Source organism: Varroa jacobsoni, unplaced genomic scaffold, assembly GCF_002532875.2.
Source record: "Varroa jacobsoni isolate VJ856 unplaced genomic scaffold, vjacob_1.0 scaffold_933, whole genome shotgun sequence".
Classification (NCBI taxonomy): Eukaryota; Metazoa; Arthropoda; class Arachnida; order Mesostigmata; family Varroidae; genus Varroa; species Varroa jacobsoni.
The window spans coordinates 20,526-46,053 of record NW_019213835.1 but is presented as its reverse complement, the minus strand read 5'-3'; the positions used below and the strand labels follow the sequence as shown (position 1 = coordinate 46,053).

The window sequence follows — 25,528 nt, the reverse complement described above, 5'->3', positions numbered from 1 at the left end:
AGTCAGTTATTACCGACCTCGTAGACAAAAAAAAAAAAGAACGCTTCAGGCTTATCGAATTGGGCGGCTGGTTACGCCTAGAGGAGTTGATCGATCATTTTGGAAAGCCAGAACACGTTACCCGACGACAGTTTTGCCCTAACCCACGTACAGGCACTAGAGGCCTATTTTTTTAGCGTAAGTTTCTCTTACGTGTTTCTATTACATTAGGAAGCGCCATCTATATGTTCTCCTATGTATGTCTACACCCATATTTGAATCTACACCACCACGTATTCCTAATATTTGTTTCTGAGACATTCTAAGGAATAAGTTAATGTTTGAAACCCAAGTAATTTATCAAAGAAAGAAAACATCAGTTCAGGATCGTGTACGGTCGTTACGTTTGCTGCTTTTTTCGTCATAATCACCGCGCAATACGTGCGGGCTGCTCGTTTGGCTCCTTCACCTTCCTTCCGTTTCATTATACAGCCTTTTTTTTTTATCTCTTGTAAAATAGTTTTCCGTTGAAAGAATCAATTCGTAAGGTAATAATTGAACAATTCAACAATAAGCTTCTTGCATCGACAGCGTTTTGTGTCACACGTCAAATTAACAAGATAGTTTATGACAAGCACAACTCCTGTTATTTGGGTTTATAGGATAGGCTTGTAGTAGAAGCTGAGGTCGATCGAAACGGCGGACCTGTCATGCTGTATGCCTTCATCGCAATAAAACTATAGACAGAGCAACAACATTAACCCTGGTAGTTGCTATGTGCAATAAGTTTACCGCAGCAGTTATATAACGACAAACAAACGATAACTGACGATTAGGGCTGCAATTGAAGACACATATTGCAAGTATGAAACTAATTCAATCTGCTTTGCTGATAGGTTTGAGCATACCTCTTTCATCTTGGCCTAATAAGATTTCAAGCCCTGAAAGTTGAATAACCCAATACAACTTTTGTACCACACCTACAAGTCGTATGATCGGGGCAAAAAGGACTACTTCTAGAATAGACTTGCGCACCGTATCAGTCACATATTTATTGAAATTCTCCTACATCCTGCTAAACCCAGCAAAGATTCCAATATGAAAAGATCCAGTTGGCATTAAGCGCGCCTCGCGGTTTCCCCCCTCAAGAGAGCGCTGGTGAGCACCAAAAACATCGCACAGACCCGCTCACGTTTCCCGTCGAAACTCTGTCAGCACCAAATTTTCATCGACGTCACCATGTATTGTATGCACAGCGTACTTGCTCATGGCAATGTTGACACAGACGTGGACAGGTAGTCGCGTAAGGCACAGCCTGATTCCTGTAGTAATACATATAGGCAAACTCATCACAGAAGCTTCTCAGCTCGTTAAGCTTTTGTTGCATGTAGAACATCATTGCCTCCCAGTAAAGGTTTAATTCATCTCTAAGATAGTCGAACGGACGAACGAAGTCGTACTGTGTCCTGAGTTCGTGCTCTACGTGGCTTATCCGTATTCGAAAATCACTTAAAAATTGCAAGAGAAGCGCAAGCTCATTGCGTACTTTGCATTTGCACAATTTATACCATACATAGAGCATTCGTAATCTATATTTGCAGTATGCGAGAAGATTCCTGATTGGGTTAACTAAGACCGGGGGAACATCGTTGGTAGTTTTAAGGCCAAAATATCGTAGCTTGCATATGTGTCCGTCCTGCATCTTTTCATCTGGTATAATAACGTGCTAGAGGTCCTTAGATTTACATTAATGTACTGTCGTTTGTAGTCCGCTGTTCGCATTCAACAATACCTTTGTTGCGAATCTACCATATTGAGCTTTATCAGCTGTATAGTCGATAACTTCGTTTTTGTGACGCAAGTAAAGGAAGGATGCTGGATAGGCTGATCAGAATTGTTATTGCTACTAAATTAAGTGCTTTGTAAAGCAATTCAATGATTTATAGGAAAGAGTTGCTCGTTACTTAAACTTAAATATGAGAATCGTAATATTCTTGGCTTATTTTTGAATTTGGTATAGCTTAATCTGTATCCAGAACAGAGGAAAACTCCTTGGATTAGACAAGTAGTGAACTTAAGCATGTATGACAGACCCCTGACTTATAACTTAGGTATCACCTAACAGCGACCACTCAAGTTCGGACTGTTCGCTATTTTTTGAAGAGTCGCGTACGTCTCTAAGCTCGAAGCTCCTCTTTCATTTACTCACCCGATTCCTCCTTCGAGTATCATAAAACAAAAAAAGAAGCAACAACAACAAAAACAAAAACAATGCAATGTAACTTTAAATCTATTCACATAGCTAATTTTATTATTTGGCACACTAGAATTTACCTGGTTAAATAGGAAAAATATGACTTTTATATGTATAATTCGACGTGGACACGTTTGGCCTGGTGCTACATAGGGCAGCCGTCCGATGCGATGCTAACGCAGTTCTGGCAGAAAAAAAATCCAAATGCTTTTCCCGATAACCGGCTCCGTAGAACTCGGTAATTATTAAAATAGCCACTATAGTAAATAACTAGATTTTATCTTAGACAAAATACTGGCTTCAGACATATATCCCACTTTAGCTTCAATACGTAGTTGATCAGTTTTTTCAGATGAAATCTATGTGTCCCGTGACGAAGTGCCGACTGATTCATTAGACTGAAGCTGGTCTGCCAATGGCACCTTTTAGTTCACTTGCTGTTTGTGCAAGCAATATATCAGCAAGGGATGAAACTAGCTCAATGAGTATTATTGACACTATGAACCGAGCAAATGTACTTGACAAATGGCGTCTATTAGGGAAAATTTGTCGTAAGCATGATCTAAACATGAAGACTATGAACAAGCCGTATCAATTTTGCACCGGAAATCCATTGGTTTCAACTACCGATACCGACTTCCAGAGGAAAAACTGTTCACAACAATGCTGACCTTTGGCCTCTGACGGGCTCACAAGGACTCTGACTCATGTGAGAAACCTGAGGGTCTATATCTGTCCCTTCTCCGCTTTCTTCTAATTATGTGACAGCTGTGTCCGACAGGCCCAGGTGCAAACATCGCCCCGAGAAAGCATCGTGGTTAACGTGTTTACGTTTGAAGCGTTGAGTCACGTGGTGATCTGGGTTCGAAGCCCGGCACACGCTTCGTTTCCTGGTGGAAGTTACGCGTCTGCTGCACTGGCTAACGTCAAATTCGGAGTATTTAATTCTAGTTGTGAGTGTCAACATACGTAGAATGCAGAAATCTTTCTAGATAGGCACTTGCGTTCTAATGCTGTTTTTTTTTAGAGCAAAGTTCGCTTGTTTTCATTATCATCTATATATATTTAAGCCGGCGGGCTACGCCTTGCATTGTAGAATTCAAAGAATTACCTAATATACGCCTAACATAAATCGACTCGTTGCAATTACCCTGTCCGACCTATTTGCGGTTGTAATATGTTCGTCAGAGACCTATATATTGGCTTTTGGTGACTTTTCAATAAGGTCATCATGTTAGCTAATTGACTGTTCCTGAGACGTACGTGAATGACATGGATTGATGGCCGCACGCAATTCAAGCGACCTTCAACCATGGCGACTGACAGAGTCGGTTAGCGTATTAATTTTGGTTTTCAAATGTCATCAAGGCTTGTTCTTTAATCTTCTTTTTGATCTAATGTGTTTTAAATGAAGATTGACTTTGCTTCCGAGACATCGCTAAGGTGTAAAAGTGTTCGTCCTTCTTTTTTTTAATGAGTAATTGAACATATTAAGCTCTAACGACAATACCATATACATTTTCTTAAATTTTATACATTTATATTGATGTATATTTATGTTTTCATATGTCGCGTTAACAAACAGCTACTCACAATATATTGAATATGAATTCAAATGTTTGAACTTGTCTCGATTGGCTTTTGGGACGTTATCGAAACTTAAAGATTTTTTTATGTTGTTATTAATTTTTTTATAACAATATACTTACATCGATGAGGATTTTTTTTTCACGAAAAGCAATTCTACAAGGCACTTTAAGTTATTCAATTGACTTTCGGCATAAATTCGGTCCGAGAAACACTCAAAGATAGTACCAAACGTATCCCGTTGATATTGTGGAAGGATATTAGATTTATACTGCTGGCCGTACGATTGCAATAACTCGACTGGAGTGCCACCTGTAGGCCTCGGTCCGCACCGATTAAACCTGATCGTCGTGTCGAAATTAACCCAATAATTTCCTATACATTCGGAAATGTACATTTGTACCATTTGGAGACGTATCAGCGCGGACGACGCTGAAGGTTGTCTTCGTGTACCTTAACGGTGGTGGCGTGTTGTTCTTAAGCGAGAAGAATCGAAAGAGAAACGAAATACTGCTAACGTCAGTCTGCGACCGTTTTTCTAAGGAAAGAAGTACTTGCCTTACATAGCAAAAAGCGGCCAAATCCGATAACCTTAAGGGTGTATATTTTCGGCCTGACTTTCGACAGACGCAAACGTGTAACTTTTTATAAATTCACATGCACTAATGCAAATGTTACAGTTAGTAGATAGTGAAAGGTATTTGTTTTGCCGTTATTTTACTTGTAGTATTTTAATTCAATTATCCAGCGGATAGCACCTCTTATTGGTCACTTTATGGGTTATGTCTAACCCTTTAGAACTGTCTAGGATTGCATCGTTACCGCGATCGGTTTAACAGAAGAACTGGAAAACGTTTCCAAACGGAAGAGGTATGCTCGTTTAATTGTGACGTACATAATGGAGAAAAATTGCCCGAATTTTTACTTACTTTTAACCTAGTTATTTTTTACAATGTGTACATTGTTAAATTTTTGCATATGAATGACTCTCTAGTCTCATTTTCCTTTCAATTGCTATAATCGAACTTGAATCAGCTCTTATTATAATTGAGTTTGTAGATTATCCGCGCAAGCTTACTTCGTATGCCAAAGAGGGCGCCAGCGTTTCCTATTTATTTGGCAATCCCTTCGCCCCATCAGCCAGCCTCCCTCACCTCATCATTATTGAAGTCACCACCAGCATGACGAGAACTATCCATTAAAATCCGCGCGGACCAAGTAGGCTAGTCATTGATTGTTTTCCACGTTTCCGCTAGTGTACGCTAATACTGACAGCGTTATTATAGTCGATGCGTTTTTTTCTTTCGTTTGGCCAGTCGCAGCATCGCCCAGCTACGGCCAGCGCAGGTCGAACGTTGGCCTCTTCGTCTCTTACTCGACACGTTGTTCGTCCCCTCGCCAGTCCTTCTTACTCTCTCAGTTTTGCAGCTGATCGCGGGTACTCTCGTGCGAGTTCGGCGGCAGACTCTTCCGTCCGTTGGCTATTTGGGCAGCAAGCCTGTCTTCTTGAATGGCTCTCGTCGACCGATGGACCAGCGCACCGACACGCATCCATAGAGGAACCGACGTCACACAGCCGGCGTTCTTTATGTATTAGAGTCTGCTCAGCGACAGGCAATGGGCCGAAAGGCTCGATCTTTACATGCTTGCCGTGGCTTGCCGCTACTTGGTTTAAGTGATCATTGTGAGCTGTACTCTTCATAAGTGCCTTTGCTTCACCACCACCACCAACAGCAGTAGCAGTAGCAGTAGTAGCAGCAGCAGCAGCAGCAGCAGCTTCTATCAGCTCTAGAATCCCCCGGCAGAGACTAGAGCTACTGCACATACTGCCGCGATATTGTTCCGACGGCTTTCTAGTCGTGCATTGAGCGTTGAGGAAACCCAGCCTCAAAAGTCTGTAGCGGCAAGCGCAGAGCGTGGGGTATCTGTTGGGTGTGGGTTCTAGCGTTGCCTCTTTACACAGGCAAAATAGTATGGCAAAGGACATCGTATGTGTTTGTGGTTAATCCCCTGCGCAGCCTGTCACAGTGGATTGAGCGCCTTTGAGCTTCGCGTGCGAGAAACTGGGTTGATCCTCTGACTAGCGCCGGAAACACGAAAACATCAACAATATCCACGCTGTGTCCTCGGCCCTGCTGAGAGATCCGAGGACAGATCAGAAACATCGGACGACGTATGTAACCATCTATAACAATGTTAACACGGCAATGCCGGCCGTGACCAAGAAGCAAAATGCGAACGACGCCCGGGCTCAGTGTAGTGAGTGTTAGTGATACATGTAGCCAATATCATATGTGGAGTCGTTAGGTAAGACACGCGGCAATATTTGATCACCACAGAACACATTCGTATTTTGTGAAGGAATTATTGTATTGGACGCAGGGTATCAAAAGTTTGCTTTTTGGCTTCGTCTTTAGTTAATCCCTTTTTTTTTTCTTCAATAGCCGACATTCGGCTGCTCATTCTATGACGGACCTCGGGACAGCTGAGTAGCGTTAGCTTTAGGACCCGCTGAAAATGTAACTCAGTAGGAAAAATAGAAGAAAATCGTACGCTAATACGAATGAAAATATTCATCGCTGTTCCCATTGTTTGGATCCGTGCTACTGAAAAATCGAAACGTGTCGCTTATTTAGTACGAACCTCGGTCATGTCTCACGCTTATCAGGTGAGCAGGACAACTGTTGGCACTGCACGCGCACGACGTAGTACTACAATCGAGAACCAGCTGATCGCTCATGCAACGCGCTGTCTGAGTCAGGCAACGCCTAATTTAGATGCCTATTCGTAGTGCAAACCAATCGTCGTCACCAGCTAACTTCAATAACAGTTGGTTAGGGAGATGTGTTGCCTATTCGCGAGCGTTGAAAGAGACCTATGGTACCCAAAGGTTGTATCGGTGTAATGCTTGGCCTTGTGACGCTCTCAGTTAATTTTCGTAGGAGCGGTTTTTGTTCAAAGCTATTTCTTACAACGAAAAGCCCGAAAGTAAGTTTCGTAATTGTTCCTTAAAACGTACGCTTGCTATAGTAGCGTCTAAGGAAACATATATAGTTCGAACACGTAAAAAGAGTCGTTGTTTATAATATAAGGGTTATGGTATCAGAGTCTGGGGAGTTAGACGGCCCCGGAAACGGAAGCTCCAATTCGATATCCGGGGAGCTGTGGTGTGTCTTGATATTCTTTTGATATGGGGTCGAAATGCTTATCTCTCAGATTATTGACGTCGTCAGGCTTTTGTATTTGCCCTTGGAAGCAGTTTGTAGATATCCTTGTCCTTGAATCCTGAATTCCTTTTTAGCAAAAAGAAAAAAAAAACCATAGTTTACTACTACTTTTAGGAGTGTAATTATTATAACAGTGTTTAATATAACTTATTTTATTTGTTCCCTATAAATGGCGCTCCAAACTCGTCGGGGCTGAACTACTACTATTGTATTTTTCAAATGATATCCGGCAATCAACAAAACAGTTCCGATAGCCTGATAACTTAAAGTTGGCCAACAACGCTCCAAACTTCCTCAGTACAGAAAACGCCACGGCTTGAACTTGCTTCATATGATTTCAATTAATTCAAATATAGTAGTTCCAATCGATTTTTCTATTACAGTTAAAAACGATATTATACTAATTATACAATTCAGAAAAGCTGATCTACAAGCAACGTTCAGCTGCTGTTATAATATGGAGGGAAAGAGAACAAAAATAAGGTATCTTGGTCTCAACTCTAAAAGCTCTGGGTTCGCGTGAAAAAAAAAGGGCAATCTGCAATATGATTCGAAATTTATATAAGAATATCTAAGAGCATTAAATAAATCCATACGTTTTCTACACGGACGGCGGAAATTATAAAACATTAATTAATTCACCCATAAGATAAAATTGCAATCAAGACAGTGGTGCGATAATAGGTCATTAGGATCATCATTAATTTTTGTACAAGAAACAAAAGTCCACAAATTAAACGATATCTAAAGGAAAAAAAAAAAAACATTGTTTTCAAGTAAATATCTGCAATTTATGTTATTTTGAATAGCGAATTAGGAGGCCTCTGCAGATCTACAGGAGAGGATAAGGCAAGGGAAGATTACTTCCACCTTACACATAATCCGTATCACATTTGAATATGGTCCGCGTCAGAAAGTTTCATCCTTTGACAAAGCAATATCAATATTGTGTACGGCGTAGGAGATAGTGCTGGTATCGTAACTTATTACTACCTGTAAAAATAATGAATCTGCAATTTTGCTGGTCGCAAACAATCCATTAGCAAACGTTAGAGGAAGCGTCTGAAAGTACACGAAATCGAATAGTTGTTTTACTTATCTATGAGAAAACGTTTCGAACATATCCAAAAGAGTATAGCTAACTGCCGCACATATCTGACCTTAAAGACTGCTGATCTTAACGTATGGCTTCTACATACAATATAATTAAATCGTTCTACTTCCTTTATACGTCTTTGAAACACGTGTCACAAATAAACCGTAGAATAGTTCCGCAGCATTCCTATGGGACATTTTTCACCACAAAACTTTCTAGCTTGAAATGGGCGAAAGGTATTTTATTAACTTCAAAAGGGACGATGCTTGCCACCTCCTCCGTCCATATTTCCAGTCCTTTTTGGCCCTTTGTCCTTTTTGTCAAGCTAATATTTCAATAAAGCCTTTGCACACAATAGATCACAAAAATCGCTAGAACCACCCTGGAGATGGTCCCAGTAAATGTATGGGAAGATTTTGCTCAGTAAAAGATTGAAATTTACTTTGACTACGATCTAGAGAATTGATTCTTTTTCTATAACGGATAGCTAATCAAATTTAATTTTTTTATGGCAGAAAAGCTAGTGGACCTGAACTGGGTTTTAGGCCCAGTTTGCAAAATTGAGCTCTTTTCAGTCTTTTTCGCGGAAAGGTTTACCTTTGTTTAATTTTTAGACAGCTTTTTATATTGAGTGGTTATATTGTCAGTTTTTTCGAAGTATTTTTTTCAGATTAACATCAATTTATATATATATATATATATATATATATATATATATGCAATAGAAAATCCTGCTCACTTTATGCGTACGCGCGGTGGTGGCTCAGGTGGGTGACGACAAACAAAAGCCAAATCTTTTAGATGTGTCATGTATGAAAGCATTGTTATCGTGATTCATTGTTCTTTGTTGGTCGTTTTTAAAACAATTTTTTAATTTAGTTTTTAACGTGTTTTTTTTTTTTTCTATTAACTCCACTAAAAACATTTTCGGTAGTGGAATCAATGTTGACAAGTTTCAATATGATTTTCTAAAAAAGCAGCTCGTTGAACGGATGAAAATTAATTTCGTACCATTTGACGGGTATGCTCTGGCAGCAAGAAAAACGTACCTCTTTTTTAAATCTGAAATTGATTCCTTAGCATGGCCAGATTGAAGATGCTTGCGCCTGGGACTATGTTAGAAAAACTCTGTCTTATTCGATTAAAGTAAGCATGCTTGGCTTACCAAGAATCTCTCAAACAGTTTCCGTGTCTTATAGGACTCACTGGTAAACGTCGGTGCACCTGCGTTATATGCCACCGGTATCTTAAACTGTTCTTCACGAGGACATCATATTAACTAATAGACAAGAGAAGCGCAATATGTGTACGCAGATATATCTACGAAAAGGAAATATCAACTATCCTATATCCCAGTAGCTATATAATACCACTGAATAAAATGAGGAATGTGTAATTAAACAGAAATTGCAAATCGGCCATCTCCATAACGAGGTCTGTGTCGACAGATGAAGTATATACTAAGTGGTGAAGTGTCTAGATGTATGAAGTTCGATCGTACAATAAACAATTACATATGAGACAGTAACTAACTCTTAAGCCATTTTCAACGTTTCATTTAATAGTCTTCACTAGCCTCGTAACGTCACGTGGGTGAATATCGACTTCGTGTGGCCGATGATGGCGCGCGATGTCAGCATCCTCTCAATTCTATAGAAATAACAATAACAATAATTGATAACAAGTGTTGCGTCGGCATTCAAAAAGTCCTTTCTAAAATAGAGACATAACATTTCTACCTAAAGCTCTATGCGCAGTTTAGTGGCAGGGGCAGTGAACAGGGCATTATAGAACTATAGGCCATGACATCTAGCAAATGCGTTGAGAATATGATATTCCAGGCGATCGAACCAACCCGCCTCTTCTAAAAGAAAGATACTTGATCCATTCAGTGTTTTCCCGGTACTCGCAATAGCGTGAAATTTGTTTAGGATTCTAGAAAAGTAATCCGTTATCGATTTTTGGCCTACGTGCATAACTGCCAATGACAAATCGGCGCCTGAGTCAGCATTTAGCTTGCCACTCTTCTTTCAATAGAATCTACGATGCTTTAGGAATCATAGCAACCAGTCTCTATGTGAACCTGCCAAGGACTAGAACGAAATTCAGGGAGGGACCTACCGGACTGGTTTGTGATAAGTTAAAGCACAACAGCAATAGAAATTTCTACAAAAGAGATACACGATTGATAATGGCTGCGGGCTATTCGTAACATTTGCCTCTGGGTGCCACTTATACTTAAAATTACACTACAGACCGTATGAACTAATACGATCGGCTACAGGCGTAGTCAGCGGGGATCCCACTCCCCCAAGTGGGGCCGATCCTCTCATTTTCCCTTTTGGTGTGCAACGGCAAAGCTGTTATTGTTGAAGCAGCAAACCCGTTAGCACACTTAGCTACTGTTAGGCCACGACGAGCAGACTGTACAGGCTACGAAATGGCGTGAAGAGCTAGGCACCACTATTGCAGTCAGTACTGCTAATACCAGATGGTACTGGTCCTTTTTCCTGGAAGGATGTGCTTCTGGCAAGGGAGGTCGAAAAGAGCCTCTTGACCGTATGATGACAGGCGATTCAAGCAACTTGCGTTATGTGCGCCCTTTACGTTTGGCACGTACGACATCGCCCAAATGTTCACCCTTATCGCATTCGTGTATTGAACCCTTGCGGAGATCGTTTTTCGGTTCTGGATATTCGGATCGTCGATTGTGCTCATGCGCTCCCGGGCAGTTTCATGTACCCCCCCAAGCTAACTTCTTTGACGCTAAACACTCTTAGCGGATGGGAAGACCAGGCAACGTGCTGTCCCTTCGTCCATCACCGCTGCATGCTGGGCAAATAATCAACAATATATGAATAATAATCTATTACAGTTGACGGGGCCACGTCCAAGGAGTGTTCAATATACCAGCGGCATAAAAATCTCAGAGTGGATAGCAGGCACGTACTAAAAACTTTTTCAGGCCCACCCTGGCTGTCTGCCACAGTAGCTATCTGACTCGCGAACCAAGAGCTAACGAGGTGCACAGTTATGGATTCGAGTGAAATCATCATAGAAGACAGGTCAGTGTCATAAGCTTTAGATGGAACAGACATAGAAGGACTTACTGGTTGTCTATGTAAACGTAGTTGGCTACCGATGATACATGTAGAGGTTCCGTCACTTCGAGGAATAGTTTACTAATTGTCTCATTTAAATTACTTGAAAAAAAATTCTAATCTGTAATTAGTAGTGGAAAATGACTGATTGGATAATAGTAACACTCGATGTTGTTGCTGATGATTTATAGGGGTTCCAGCGTATCCAAGTTTAAAATTGATTATTGCTGCCAACAGTTTCCAGTCGGTGTACAAATCGCCTTTCTTGTGTGTAAAAAAACACACATTTCTAACCCTAAGCAGAAGATGGGCCTTCAGTACGTCCTTACTTTTTTTGTGTATTTTATTTCATTTTTTTCATGTTATGCTTATTCATCGTGTACGAATTGTCGTTCCCATGATGCTGGACATTGAAATCTACGACCATGAAGGCGAAGTCTATTAACATGGCTGTTGACCTTAGGGGCCACGTGTATGATCGGCCTGAGTGGAATTTTACCTCTATTAATCATTCCGCCGGAAATGGGGCTTCGACTACGGGAAAATAGTGAAACTGGTGCGTCTAGCAACTCTCTATTCAAACGAATTAGTAATAGTTAGCCATACGATATCAATCCCGACTCGTTATTTTTTGTGTGTGTGTCATAGACGTAGGTTTTATAACTTAGTTAGTATGTTTATGTTAACATTCCTATTTGCGAGTGTTTATTCTGGCAAGACACGTCGTTAGGCTTTTTGAGGCAAAAAAAAAAAAAAAAAAAAAAAAAAAGCTGCCAAAGCTTCTCACGAGTGGCCACTAGATATTTCCCAAATAGTCACTAGATAAAGCCTCCCAATAGCCTCAGCTGTACCTAAAATTTTGTAATTAAAAGCGAAACCATTTCGATATATCATAGATGGCCTTGAAAATGTATGCTTGGTTTGGATGCGCTGCCAAATAAAGGCGACAAACAAATATATCAATATTGCGGCTATCATTGAAAAAGTCTGTTTTTTTTTTATCTTTAAGGCCGTGTATGTGCGAGTTCATTCATATACGAGTGTCGATACCTTAACGAAAAGAACAGTGGATTTAAAAAAGTAAGATTAAATACGGACATTATATGCCGAGGGTAGTATGCTGCATATGAAGTATACTTACATTTTAATTACATGCACCTATGTATCTGCATTGAGTTAACAAATAACGGCCCTTCTTCCTCGATTATAGTTTGAAGGGCGACCAGTCACTAATCGGCAGGTCTACCTTTAAGTGTAGCGCAAACCTGACATATAAATTTACATCTGGCTAATAGTTTGCCACATCCTCTATTCACTGACTCAACGAAGTACGAATGCCTCCATCTTCCTGTGATCGGGGAAGAATATGTTTATTCCATTTACCCAATCACCGCCATTGTCTTGCTCACCTATTCACTAATACGAGGATTTCCACACCGCTTGGATGAGAGAAGACCCGGCATCCATTGCTGACCAAATGACAGTCCGGGCGAAAATTGCACTGACAACTAAACACTGCCCAGTAGAGGGCAAACGTTTGGCTATGTTACGCACTGATGCTACAATACGTGCAGCGTTGCCAGAGCAGCGAAGCTGGTTTTTGTTGGGACCCTCTTAAGTAATTATGAGGCTTATCGTTTATTTTGTATTTCTATTAACGGTAGTCGACTCGATTCGAAGATGTACGCTTGTACGTTCGTGAAAGTCGCGGTATTTACTATTCATCTTCTATTATAGTTCAGCAGCAGAACTTTTCTAGCGATAACGTAGTTGAGGCAATGCGACAAACGATATATAGAATAGATAGATCATAAGTGCTTCTTATGTTTCTCTTAAATCTTACTGATTTAAGAGTACTTAAAAAAGCAGCTCAGATATTAAATGTTGTGTCAGTTTTATTCCGGTGTAATTAGGGTCAAGCAATCGCTAACAGCCATGGCGGACGTAAAATAGGCAACATTTAGGCGTAACTATGGTGTTTCGTTTGATAGGGCCTATTCTAGTAGGTGCTAAAATGATTGTCGGCACCTACCCAAAGGTGCCCGTGGTGGTTCAGAACTATTGAAACATGCTGCAGCTCCATTAAAATAGATCGATTACGATATCTGTGCAATTCCATTTTAGTCCTTCAAGAGCTACCAAACCCACCATAAGCACTTTTTCCATTGATTCATATATGAAAGTTATATGTTTATCTATATATGTAAGATCTAGTAAGCAAAATATTAAAAGCGTTTAACCTTATTTCCATGGAAAAGTTGGAGCTAGAATCAGCTTTGCTAAACGATACTCTGTAAAGTATATAAAAATCTAAGTTAGATGTTTAGATGGAGAAAAGATCACTACTGGTAAGAGGGGCAATCGAATTGAGAAAAACATCTGTCTTATTTCATTGGCACACAAATCAGGCATGTGAAACTATTTGATCGAGCCATATTTTCGACTATTTACTTGTGTGGATAAATCTGAACCTTCTGATGAAATAGGTAAAGTTAGATCTTCGAAATTACAGGTCTTTTGTTATAGTGTACTTTCCTAACGTTTATAAAATATGCTCGTACACAGTCGCGTGATGCGCCTAATTACGGCTGACGCAACGGCGGCTTATTTTAAATCCGAGACACAGCTCAAAACAAGATCGCAGAAACGCGGCAGACATCTTGTTGCGCGGCGACATACTATTAGGGTAGCTGGTCTGATTTTAACGTCTGACTCGAAGTCGATTACCTTAACTAGCTAGCAAAAACACAAAATTAAGCTCAGTAGAAAGCTAAATTTACGGGACGTCGTCTGACCCACGTGGCAGTCATCACTCACATTTGAGTATATTAGCTGAACGCGGCTGCTTGATACGTTTCCTCGAGAAGAATGCTATCTCTTCAGTCGTTATTTTGTGTCGTTCACTGTTTACGTTCGCTTAACAAGAGCTAAGAAGATATCGATATAATGAGCCCTAACTGCCATCATAGGTATTTCTCAGATTCACTTTCAAAATGTGACATCATATACGATCCCAGAAGATTCTATAATATCACATATTATATCATTATATATCATGTATTCATATTGGCTAGTAATTTAAATTTTAAGAGAGATAAATGGGTCTCTATATTCATGCATTGAGTGCATCTGCAATTTTCGGAAGTTTAGATACGGTTTTACCTTTTTCTTGTAGTTTATGACTATACCACATCCAGACTGACAATGACAGCTATCTAAACGCGACTCAATGTGTCCAATGGCATAAGACCTTCCTGCCTTTTCCTAATTTCTCGAAACGATGTTATCTTCTCTTATACCAGTATAAGCGGTTATAATCATTAATGTGGAGTTAATATATGTGTTTGAAAAAAAATTGCACAGTTCTAAGGGTCGTTCTACTCCTAACAATTCGCTGTGTGTAAATGCACAATTGACACAGCCCCCTTTGAACTGTTCACTTTAAGGTGGGGGTACACTTCGGCTACTACTCGGGTTCGCTGTTGGCGGGCTGCTCGGTGACGTCTTCCTTCATCTTCTTCCCGAATCGGTAGAAATATTAAAAAACACAGGTATGCAACCGATCGAGTTCATTAAACACACACACACACACAAATATATATATGTGTGTTTTTGTTTTTCTAAACGTGCAACTCGCATCAGACGTACCTGTGAAACCGTGTCATGCATAAATGGCGCCTTGCGTACGTCAAATAGCTAGATAATAGCGCTTACATATCTGGCACTGCTAACCTAACTAGCACGTATGTGTTTGCGGGTTGTACGTCCTGCTTAGGTGGATACACGGACGACGAGTCTGCCCTGCGCGCTTCCGGAATATGGACCCTTGTGGGATTGTTTACGTTCGTCCTGGTTGAACTGTTGTTCGCTGCACACCAACGCTTACAGGTCAATCGAGATAGCTGTCGCTTTTGTTACTGCTTATGATCCGGCTTACATGCATAGCTTGAACGTCGAAGAAAAAAAATATCAATGTTATATTATCTTCCAACGGTAGCAGTTATCGCGTCCGCTTTCCTATTCATCTGTGATTTTCTTTAAACGAATGATCATTTACTGTCGCCTTCCTCACAGTTGTCGCTTTTATATACTGCGTGCGTACGTACGTACGTACGTACGTACGTACGTACGTACGTACGTGCCTATGGTTCAACTTTTGGCACTATTAAATTAAACCTTTGCGCTTATACATATTGATTTAACCGACCAAACGGTTCATCTGTTCTAGGAAGAATACGAGTTAGGTGAAGACAAAAAGGACGACGATCATGCAATACACAGTAACGGGAAGGTCGATGTTTACGGGAATAACGTTAATAAAAATAACAGTCGTCTTAATGGCAACGGGTCAGTTCCCTCGAACAAGACGAGGCCTAGGAACGATAGCTCAGATCTCATTCACGTTTCAGGTTTGTCCTTCTTCTACTCCTGTGCATTACATAGAGTGATGGATTACTGTTCGTCCAGCCAAGAACGGGACGAGTATTTTCAGCCTGCTAAAACTATACGCAAAAATAGTCTATATCTTACCATAACGACTTGTAAAAATAAATCAAAATGACAAGTTATTCTCAGCGCACATGTTCACGGGAACTTCAAGCGAATCAATTTATTTGTCCTGATTAGGCTAATTGTGATATGCTATATGTTTTGCAGGTTATTTAAACCTTATTGCAAACAGCATCGATAACTTCAGTCACGGACTCGCAGTGGCAGGAAGTTTTTTGGCAGGAATAAGGGTATGTATTCAAACTGAATAAACCATAGCCATGGCTATATTTACAGATACGTATTAGACATTTTCTATTGATTGGTGAAAAGCCTTAAATAATAATAATTGTTCTTAAATAATCACCGCGATTATATACACTTCGAAACAGGTCGGCTTGATTACCACCTTTGCAATTTTGCTACATGAAATTCCTCATGAGGTCGGGGACTTCGCTATACTGCTTAAATCGGGTTTCTCACGGTGGCAGGTAAGCAAGTTCCTCTCAAACGGCTCGACGACAACACCAAACTCAGTTCAATTTGGTGTTGTCGTCGGAGGATGTTCGACGCATGGCCTGCGTTACGGGCGGCCTTTTTTTCTAAATAAACTAAATTCGCTTCACTTTGCAAGATTACATGTCAGTAGGTCGGTTACATGACTATGGAGATTACGTAGGAATCTAAAAATGTTTGTGGATGATGTAGTACCAACGTGTTTGCCTACTCACTAAAGGGCGCAGAAGTGACCTAGGTCCAGTGACACAAATGTTGGGTGTTTTCTTTATAGGCGGCTCGTGCCCAATTAAGCACAGCGGCTGTCGGCGTCTTTGGGGCCATAGCTGCCTTGTCCGTTGAGCGAGTCGAGTCGTTAGGCAGGTAATGTACAATGCGAACATTAATCGATGGAAAAACATTGCCGGTTTCAGAGTGTGAAACCGTATGACCAGCAAACACTCTCCGCTGTTGTGTTTTTTTTTTTTCTTCTTTTGTCTCCAAGGTGTACACCCTCTAGTAGTACATTGAAAATGTGGTAACTAACGCAAATATATTACTATTAAAATTTAGGATTATGATAATTTTTAGATTAGTTGAATGCGAATACCCTACCGTTCCGCAACCTGGCGTCTACTGATTGGTATCCATAGCAGCCGCCATCGAACTACGGACTGGCCAGATTTTTTGGCACTATAATTAGACCTTCAATGTATTATGAACCGTAAAAGTATATGAGTGATTTATTAATGTTCATTTTTACCATATGGTTTTGTTTTTTGTATTGTCACATATGACGGTACATTAGCTTGTTGCTAACTGTAATCAATGTTGACAGCTGTACTTCGTGGATTCTGCCATTTACGGCAGGGGGCTTTATCAACATAGCCCTGATCGGAGTGTTACCTGAACTGTTAAAAGAGCGCAACCCGGGGTAAGTTATACGGTAAATTACATGAACTAAGTGGAAATCAAGCCAGGCTGGGTATGTTTAAGGCGAGTTCCAAATAGAATCACAGGACGGCCCCGGATGGCGTCTAATGCATTTGTATAGTGAAGACCATATGCAAGAGAGAACCGATTGCAAATTTTAGCGCTAATACTCATAAATTAGAGTTTGTACGCTTAAAAAGAGCCGAAATATAGCGCGGTGCGTTATTTTACAAAGCGGCTATTGATCGTCACTAAATCCAATTGTGTAAGCTGAAGGTCGTTCTTCGCTATTTCAGAGAATCGTTAAAACAGTTCGTCTGCGTGTTCCTCGGAGTCGCTCTGATGGCCGCTCTTCAGTTACTAATGCACTGAACTTATTTTCTGAGAACTCTGTCTAACTTCACACCCAAAGAATTTTTCACAAATTCGTATATTCAATCCATGAAGCGACTTTTCAGCTCCAGATACCAGCCGACTTTGCCCCATGTGATCAATTTGACCATCTTCACATAAACGTACATAGTTTATCTCTTGAAAAGCGAAGCATGAACTCGCTCAGCTGATGAGGAAACTGTGAAAAGTATGGCCATGTCTACGTTTGCTGCCAAAAGTAACACCGTATGTCTCTAGCTCAGGCCGTTCGAAAGATGAAGCTTTCGCAAGTTCTTTGGTTTTTCTCCTTGTTTCGAGGGATCGACTTTTTTTTTTTTTGTCCTATCTATTGTAGCGTCTCTCAAGGAGAGCTTAATCTTACGTCGAACTTTATCGTGAATACGTATATTTCTAGTGTTAGGGTCATTCTTATTTATTTGTTCTGCAAAAAAAGCATCGAACCTAATATTTACTATTATATACTGAACAAGTCTCCTGTAATGAAACGTTGAGTAAAGTCCTGGCCTATTAGAACCAGGGTATTGTATTTGAATTAATATGTTCTGATCAAATTTGTGCGAGATTATACAGTTTTTAGCTTTGAATAACACTGAAACACTCTGAGAGCAGTAATTAACTCTTATGAATTAGTAATATGATTAGTATTAAAAAAAAACTATTATTAAAGATAATAATATATATTTTTATGTACAGTTTATAAACGTGGCTACACACATTATTTAAGTTCCAAAGTCGAACTATTATATATATATATATATATATGCGTGACTACTACAGAACAAAATACTCTAAACCACTAAGTATTAATATAATAAATGTTATTTTGAAGAAATAATTAAATCAATATAGAATGGAATTTTTCATACTTCCTGATCATTATCATCAAGGTAGAATTGTCACGGCAGAGTATTACCGAATATCGTAAAAAAAAAAAAAAAAAAAAAAAAAAGATTTGTTCGTAATTCTCTCTTATAGTACTATATACTCTGACCGGGATTCTGAAGTTGCAAGACCCATCTTCAACAGTATTAACTAACACTCTAGCGTGTCTATGAACCTAAGTCGGTAAAGCAAATACTCAAGAGGGGACTGTGCGTCATCAGAGAAGCAGATCATGGCTCCGACCATTCTCCAGGGTAATATGTTTTCTTGTATAAACGAATACATAATAAACACATTGTTATTATCACGGTTTGTCAAGCTGTTTGGCTTTACTAACCGATGTCAAGTAGTCCAACTTCAATACAACATTTTTCCCAATTCATTGTTTAGGTAAAGCGTTTTAGATACGAAACGAGGTAGATCTGTAGCGAGACCAGGCCAGCTTGTACTTCGTTGGGTCGCGTGTACTCACATTCATACGCAAATGTTGCAACAGACGCTCAGACAAACTCGTGAATATTCACGCAGGAAAAAAACAGACAGGCGAACATTTCTACTACGCAATTTCGTTTTAATCTACTTTCCCATCCTTCTGTATATATATATATCTCTGTTTTCGAATGGCTGCGATGAATCGAAGACCGACGGTAGAGATCCCCTTTGGCCCGTCTGGGGCAGTGCTTAGGGCAACAGGACTGAACGTAGAGCTCGAGTCATTCAATTTATTTACGTTAACAGCGGCTGTTTCGTCAGACGCTAGACATTTTTCGCGAATCGGAGACGCTATAGGACAAAGAATGTTACCAGATACGCAAAGCTATATGCACTGACGCCGTCCGAAGTAAGCAAATTGAGTTGATATTACTCACTAATGCTACATATATATATATATATATGTATATATAGCATGCCATGATACTGTCTTTGCGTTCTCGAGAAAATAAACCGTATTTCTATTTCTATTTCTAAAAGACTTTTCACAGGATTTCATGTAGGAAAGGAACCTGTTACATAGGAATCTTCTGGCGTGACTCATTTTTATGAGTAACAATTACGATCCGTAGAAGACACACATTTGTTAAGGTATAAAAGTTATTTTTGCGCACACTGTGATGGGGTAAATTTAATAAAATAAACTAATTTCTTTATTTGTACGTCACTTCCAACATAAGATACTTACACTTTACTTTGAACGTTATTTGAAAGTATAGCAATTTTATAAACTTAAAGTTAGTTAATTGAAAAAATTAACATGCTGCTTCATATATCCTAAGATCTTCGCACGTCGTTTATAATGAAAAAAAATGATCTACATATATTATATATAAATTAAGCTTATTTACGCTGATAAGCCATACACAAAGTCAAAGAAAACTAATCAAACTTTGACGTCTGCTATATAATTTGAATTAAAGATATTTTGTATGTAATCTGCCTTAACTTAAAAACAGGATATGCTTACTATTTCTATTTGTTCAGTGGGACGGGGCATAATATATTAAGACGGAACAAAGAATACTTGCTATATTGTCATTTGCATCATCTTGTACGAGGTTGCCCGGGCTACCTTTAAGTATATCTCCGTATTAAAACTAGCCTAAAACATTTTACTTTGCTACCATATTTTAGCTATATACGTTACCTAAAAGCCTGTCTGTCGCAGTCGCGTTGCTCGGGCGACCAAACACCAATGAGAGTTCGATTAATCGAGTAACTTACTTAATGTTACAAGGGTGACTACGTTGGATCTGAGCTTCGGATTATGAGCGATGCCGAAACCCAAATATTTTTGCATACGAGCGACCGAAGCTAAAAATAGCCGAAAAATCGGCTCTCTATTTAAATTCACATCATTTAAGGATACCTTTTATTGTTTATCTTATTAGTTCGCAAGGGTGACCTCTTGGAGAATATGATTTTCCTGGCTATCGTAGCTTATACAGCATCGTCTTTCTCAAACTGTGGTGCAATATGGCAAATACATGTGATGAATTTAACTTAACTATGGATGTTTAACTGGTCAAAGGGAACGTTCGTAAAGGTAGCAGACTTACAAATTAGAGAATAACTTCGGATAACTTGTACATAACGCGAAAGGAATCACAGTGACAAAGTGACTCAAGCTAATCTTACGACGAATTTCTATTGCATGTGAAGTAACATTTTCTCTTTGCTTTTAAATATAAATTTGTTCTCTGCTTAAACGTTGACACTATTTGCTTACGGAAGCTATAAATAAATACGACCATCACTAGAAAATAACTAGACAACAGACCTGACTCACGTAGTGTTTGCGGAAAACGCGATCAAACGTCGATCCGTTCTGTGACGAAAAAAAAATCAAGTTTTTTTTTTTTTAAATGTATTTTACACTGTAATAATGTTAAATGAAACAAAAAAAAACATTCATGTGTCTTCTTATTATGAGCGTGATACAACAAATCACCACTAATTGACCCACATAAGATGTCCTTCTCCGGATCAGTTAATTAACGTAATGAGCGTTGTTTTTGGGACCTGACCCTAACGACGTTACTAGCTCCTTATGACTCTGTCTTGTGAATAATTTTGGCCTATATTATAACCAAATATAGGCTTCAGACAATACAGTAACCGAAAAAGTAAATATATAGCTGATGGCATAAAAGCTGACAGATGGGTGTTCTGTTCCAGAAGTACACGAAGTCTGATTGGCTAAGAATCTAGACAGCTTTGTGACAAATTCAAGTTTTGAGGATTTTAAGGGAAAAGTTTTTAGCCGCTGAGTTACGTAAGCCTACGGCCGGACGCATTATCAAAGATGAGGTCAGTTGCATTCGACATTTTACAATCAGTACTTTGACCTCGTTCCCACGCTTCGTTCAGTGTTTTTAGATGTGTTTTTTTTTTTTTTTTTTTTTTTCTGGTATAGATAAATCAGTTAATATTTAAAAAAGATAAATAGAATCGACAACATCCGCTAAGAAAAATGGTCGCTTCAAATAGAGCATCTCTTTTACTAGCCTTACTACTCGTTGTAGCAATTAGCTAGTATCTATACATACGGTGCGGTTGGTCATTTAAGATTACTACAGCTAAGAGCGGTAATTCCGATTTGTCGGATGAAGCAACATCTTCATGCGGCATAAATTTTAGTAATCTTGAGTAAGACAAGCGGAACGAGCACTACATAGAAAAAGCTTATGTGGTTTGTTTTCGCTCATTAGATAAAAGTTTTCTTTTTTTCGTTCGTTGTGCAGTCGCCTTCATTGCCCACACACTAAATAGCTATTTGCAAATCGATAGATGTGTCCGTATGGTTCCTCAACGATGAGCTTCGCGATTTCGTTAATATATTCTCAACTTTTTTCAAGTTTCCACACTTCACAGAATCTAAGTAGAAAGTTTAACATCTATATGGTATTGGCAGTAGTCGCCGAATTAACACGATACTGCTGCCATTTATTTGCTACTAAATGCCTCGCTGTAACTCTGAAAAAAGCAATAAAGAGAAAAGTGAGTGAAGTTCTAAGAAAAGTAGGACTAAAAATCGGGATTAGACATTAGGTGTTTCTTATGTATGCAAATACAGATAAATGCGCTGCAAAGCTTTCCTATGTTTTTTTTTGGGGTGTCTTTTTTTCTTCCCCGGGATGGCTTAGTGGGTAATGTATTTGACTGCTAATCTCAAGGATAGGTTATGGCCTAGGTCTGAATCCGCGCGCAGACAGGCTTCGTTTCGAGTTGGAGCCAGCCGTCTGATGGAATTATGCCTAACAGCAATACTGCTCGTAAAACTCAAATCATAGGGGTCGATTACTCCAATAGAACGGCGAACGCATTTTTTTCGTGTCTTTCTTTTACTAACCCCAGTTTTCAGTGGGCAAATATGCAGCCACGCCACCTGCCACGGTTAGGTTTGCGATGCGCCGGGTTGCGTTTTCAAGATTTTCGGGGATATATAGATGTTTCTCTTGAACCTGAGATACTATTGGCAAATTTATAGAGATAAACAAAAACAATATTAGCGATTAAACGACATGTGCACATTTGTATAATTACTATTACACAAAGGCGGAACGTTACCAATACTTGGCCAATTTTGAAAACGATAGATGAAGCAACGTTTTCATATAGTAGTAGCTGGACTGAAAGATGATAATTAAGAAAAAAAAAAAAAATATTTGTCTTCTGCCTCCTTTCCGAAACGTCAAATCTGTGAGAGGCTTAACGGAACTACACTGACCTGTCGTCAATATCTACCTCTTTTTCAGCCTTTCTAGCTGCTACTACTACTACTACTACTACTACTTCTACTTAACAAAAGTTACAAAATGTACCGTCAGAGGCGCGCAACAACAATTTTCTATTCAGGTCAATGATCTGCTGCATCCCTACTGCAGCCGCGTCGTGTCACTGTTACCTGTTATCTGTAAAGGAGAAAAAACCTTCAACGAATGTGTTCGTATCTGGTAAAAGAAGGGACGCACTGCTGGCGTTGACGTTGGCAATTAACCCACTATTTAAGAGATCTTCCGTTTGGCCGGCTACACGATGATTCCTCCACTGAAAGAATGGCCGTCAGAAAACGTAGGCAAACAACGACACGAAGAGGCACGATATAATTGTGGGATATTTAACAATGTTATGTGGTTGACTCTTTTGGCTTACATTGGCGTTCATTTTCTGCCCATGTTCAAACAAACAAGGATGTAAAAAGGTTTTGTGCTCCTTTTGACTTCCTTGAACAGTGACATGTCACAATGAAAGTGGACTAAGGCTGGTCAAATCTCGAGTCCCGACATCCTTTTCGATAAACAGGTAAAACTATATCTCTAACTGGATCCTTCTCAAAATAATCCATTGACGTAAGCAAATATAAAAGTATTAAACTTCCCACTTCTTCGGTAGCAAAATAACATACATGCGGTCGTTTCTCGGCTTGTCTTATCTATTCTTTGGAACGGCTAAGGAAAACGCTACTCGAGCCAAAGCACCATATATGTATATATAAATATATATGTATCACAGGCTGTTTATAGCATATATTGCTGTAGACAATCAAGCTAGGCTCAATTAGACGAACATGAGCACAAAGATCGTTTGACTTGTCATATTTTTTAAGACGTAACTGCGTCGTACCGGTCAGACCGGCCTAATCATATTGGAAGAGAACGGCTATGCTAAACCAATATGATAGTATGCTACATGTCGAATCGTTCATTAAAGTTTCATATTTAAACGATGAGACCATGCTAGAAGGGCAGAATTTAGTCTACCATGAGCATATAGTATACGTGTGACCAAATATTTATTGACATTGTTCCAAGCGTGTTCTGTCACTGGAAATTTTTGTCAGCGTTAACAAGCTTAAATAGTTCTGCAATAAAACAAATTAGAGTTAGACCATCCACTCACACCATGCGCAATAACGTTGATTTTTCCAAAGCCTGGAAATTCTAATATTTACATTTAATTACAGATAATGTTGAATCGACAGTGAGGTTGTGTAAAAAAATTGTAGGAACAGAATATACCGAAAGAAGTCTTATTATCTAGTACATATTAGACTGTTACAAACGACTCTGGATGATCTTGAAATCCTAGTTGAATTACGCATCACTAGCGGATAAATATCGCTGGCATTTCTCTAGATACTTGTGAGTGAATGCCGGTAGAATTTACTGCAGGAGAGATCTTTTTGTGTCGAAAATCAACCCTCAGTGGTCAAGTTTTTGTTCGTCGAACGCCACAGCACCGCGGCGATTTATCGAAGACTGGTGAAGACTTACCTAATCGGGCTTCAAGTGAAAGCACAGTACGTGAGTAGTGCGAACCTTTCAAGAACTGAGACTAGAGAGTCGAAGACCATCGTGGATGTGACCCGGATCGGGACCCAAATAACAGGAACGCATTACGCCAATCGAGGAGGCTTGTCAGAGCTTGGAGTCTAAGCGCTCTATCGGCCCAAACTAGAATCTCGTTTGTAACGTGTTGCAGAAGTACAACCCAGATGCTGAACATGCAAAGACTAGGCCCCCCCATGAACTGATTCCAGGCCTACTGGGGATGTGCGTAGCGCATTCCACGTACAATTCGCAGAGCTTGAATCAACAAAAAGCCCATCCGGAGCATACAATCGTCGTAAACGAGGCACGGTTTAATTTATACGGAGGAGGACTAGGCTTCGCCTTAAAGAGGAAACGAGTTCCGTGACAGGTAGAGTAGGTTCGGATGTAAGGTAATGAAAGTACTCGCAATGGACATCAGGAGTATGTGCTACTACGAGGTAGCGTTCGTCAAAAACGAAACAATAAATGCGGTTCATTATCTCAAACTTTTCAAGGGACTTAATGATTGTTAGTGCAGCAACTGAAAGGTCGCAGTCGGGTCGCTCTGTGATAACGTTAAACTTCATCGGCATGCCCCAATTACTTCCCTAGTTATTTTGGATTAAACCTCCACCTCTAACTCCGACTCTGTGTGGTCTCCAGGCGTTCCAAACCACTCATTATCCATCTCCGCCTTTCACCTATTGTAAATCAATGTTTCAGCCAATTCACAAGTTAAATAAGCACTTATCATCTACTGGGCGTAGTTTTGGCATATTTGACTGTAAATAGATAAAAAAAAAAAAATTATATGATATTTTTATAATGGTTGTCTACAATATCGTCTTCGCAGGCCGTGTAACCAACTGCAAAAATATACCAAAAAAAATTGAATAAATCTATGTTATTACAGAAAAATTACCAATCCAGCGTCGGAGCTAGACGCCTATAGTTTAGGTGGGACATATATATAACCAAAACGCAAAAAAGGCGATCGTTTATAATCAGACAGACCTAAGACTATCATGTGAGAGATTCAATATTGGTGTCTAGAGCCTCATAATAGGTTTTTAGAGATATTAAAAATCTGAATACGTCAAACATACGTCATTTGCAGCCTACGGTTTGAGATTCCTACCTGATTCCACCACTAAAAGATAAGTTTGCCTTTTATCAAGTTCAAATTTACCACACGGTTACCGCGTATCCGTAATCGTCTGTTGCACCCTATACGAGGTCGGCGAACAAAGCACGATAAAAATAACGTTTCATTGTGCTAAATA

At 39.6% G+C, this 25,528-nt stretch overlaps 1 protein-coding gene across 11 annotated transcripts; it reads left to right on the top strand.

Annotated features, from left to right (window-relative positions):
* Positions 1 to 5,074: 5,074 nt before the first annotated feature.
* Positions 5,075 to 24,754, top strand: Zip99C (Zinc transporter Zip99C). Of its 11 annotated transcripts, none has more exons than XM_022841452.2 (11): positions 5,084 to 5,993; positions 11,019 to 11,208; positions 11,676 to 11,800; positions 14,691 to 14,795; positions 15,020 to 15,132; positions 15,473 to 15,653; positions 15,901 to 15,983; positions 16,125 to 16,223; positions 16,523 to 16,611; positions 17,066 to 17,161; positions 17,457 to 24,754. In XM_022841452.2, the coding sequence occupies exons 2-11, from the start codon at positions 11,177 to 11,179 to the stop codon at positions 17,530 to 17,532; spliced, it is 999 nt and encodes a 332-aa protein (XP_022697187.1). In that variant the 5' UTR covers positions 5,084 to 5,993; positions 11,019 to 11,176; the 3' UTR covers positions 17,533 to 24,754. The 11 variants fall into 11 exon arrangements, 7 of the variants coding, with proteins under 7 accessions (XP_022697189.1, XP_022697187.1, XP_022697185.1 ...); XM_022841450.2 differs by having other exon boundaries at positions 5,084 to 6,079; XM_086970335.1 differs by having other exon boundaries at positions 5,084 to 6,079; positions 10,661 to 11,208.
* The last annotated feature ends 774 nt before the right edge of the window (positions 24,755 to 25,528 follow it).

Bases quoted from the DNA above. Each gene is read 5' to 3' on its own strand.
- Zip99C (XM_022841452.2), top strand. From the start codon at position 11,177: ATGGATTCGAGTGAAATCATCATAGAAGACAG. The intron at 11,209-11,675 runs GTCAGTGTCATA...ACGACCATGAAG, and splicing joins GAAATCATCATAGAAGACAG to GCGAAGTCTATTAACATGGC. The intron at 14,796-15,019 runs GTATGCAACCGA...CGTCCTGCTTAG, and splicing joins AGAAATATTAAAAAACACAG to GTGGATACACGGACGACGAG.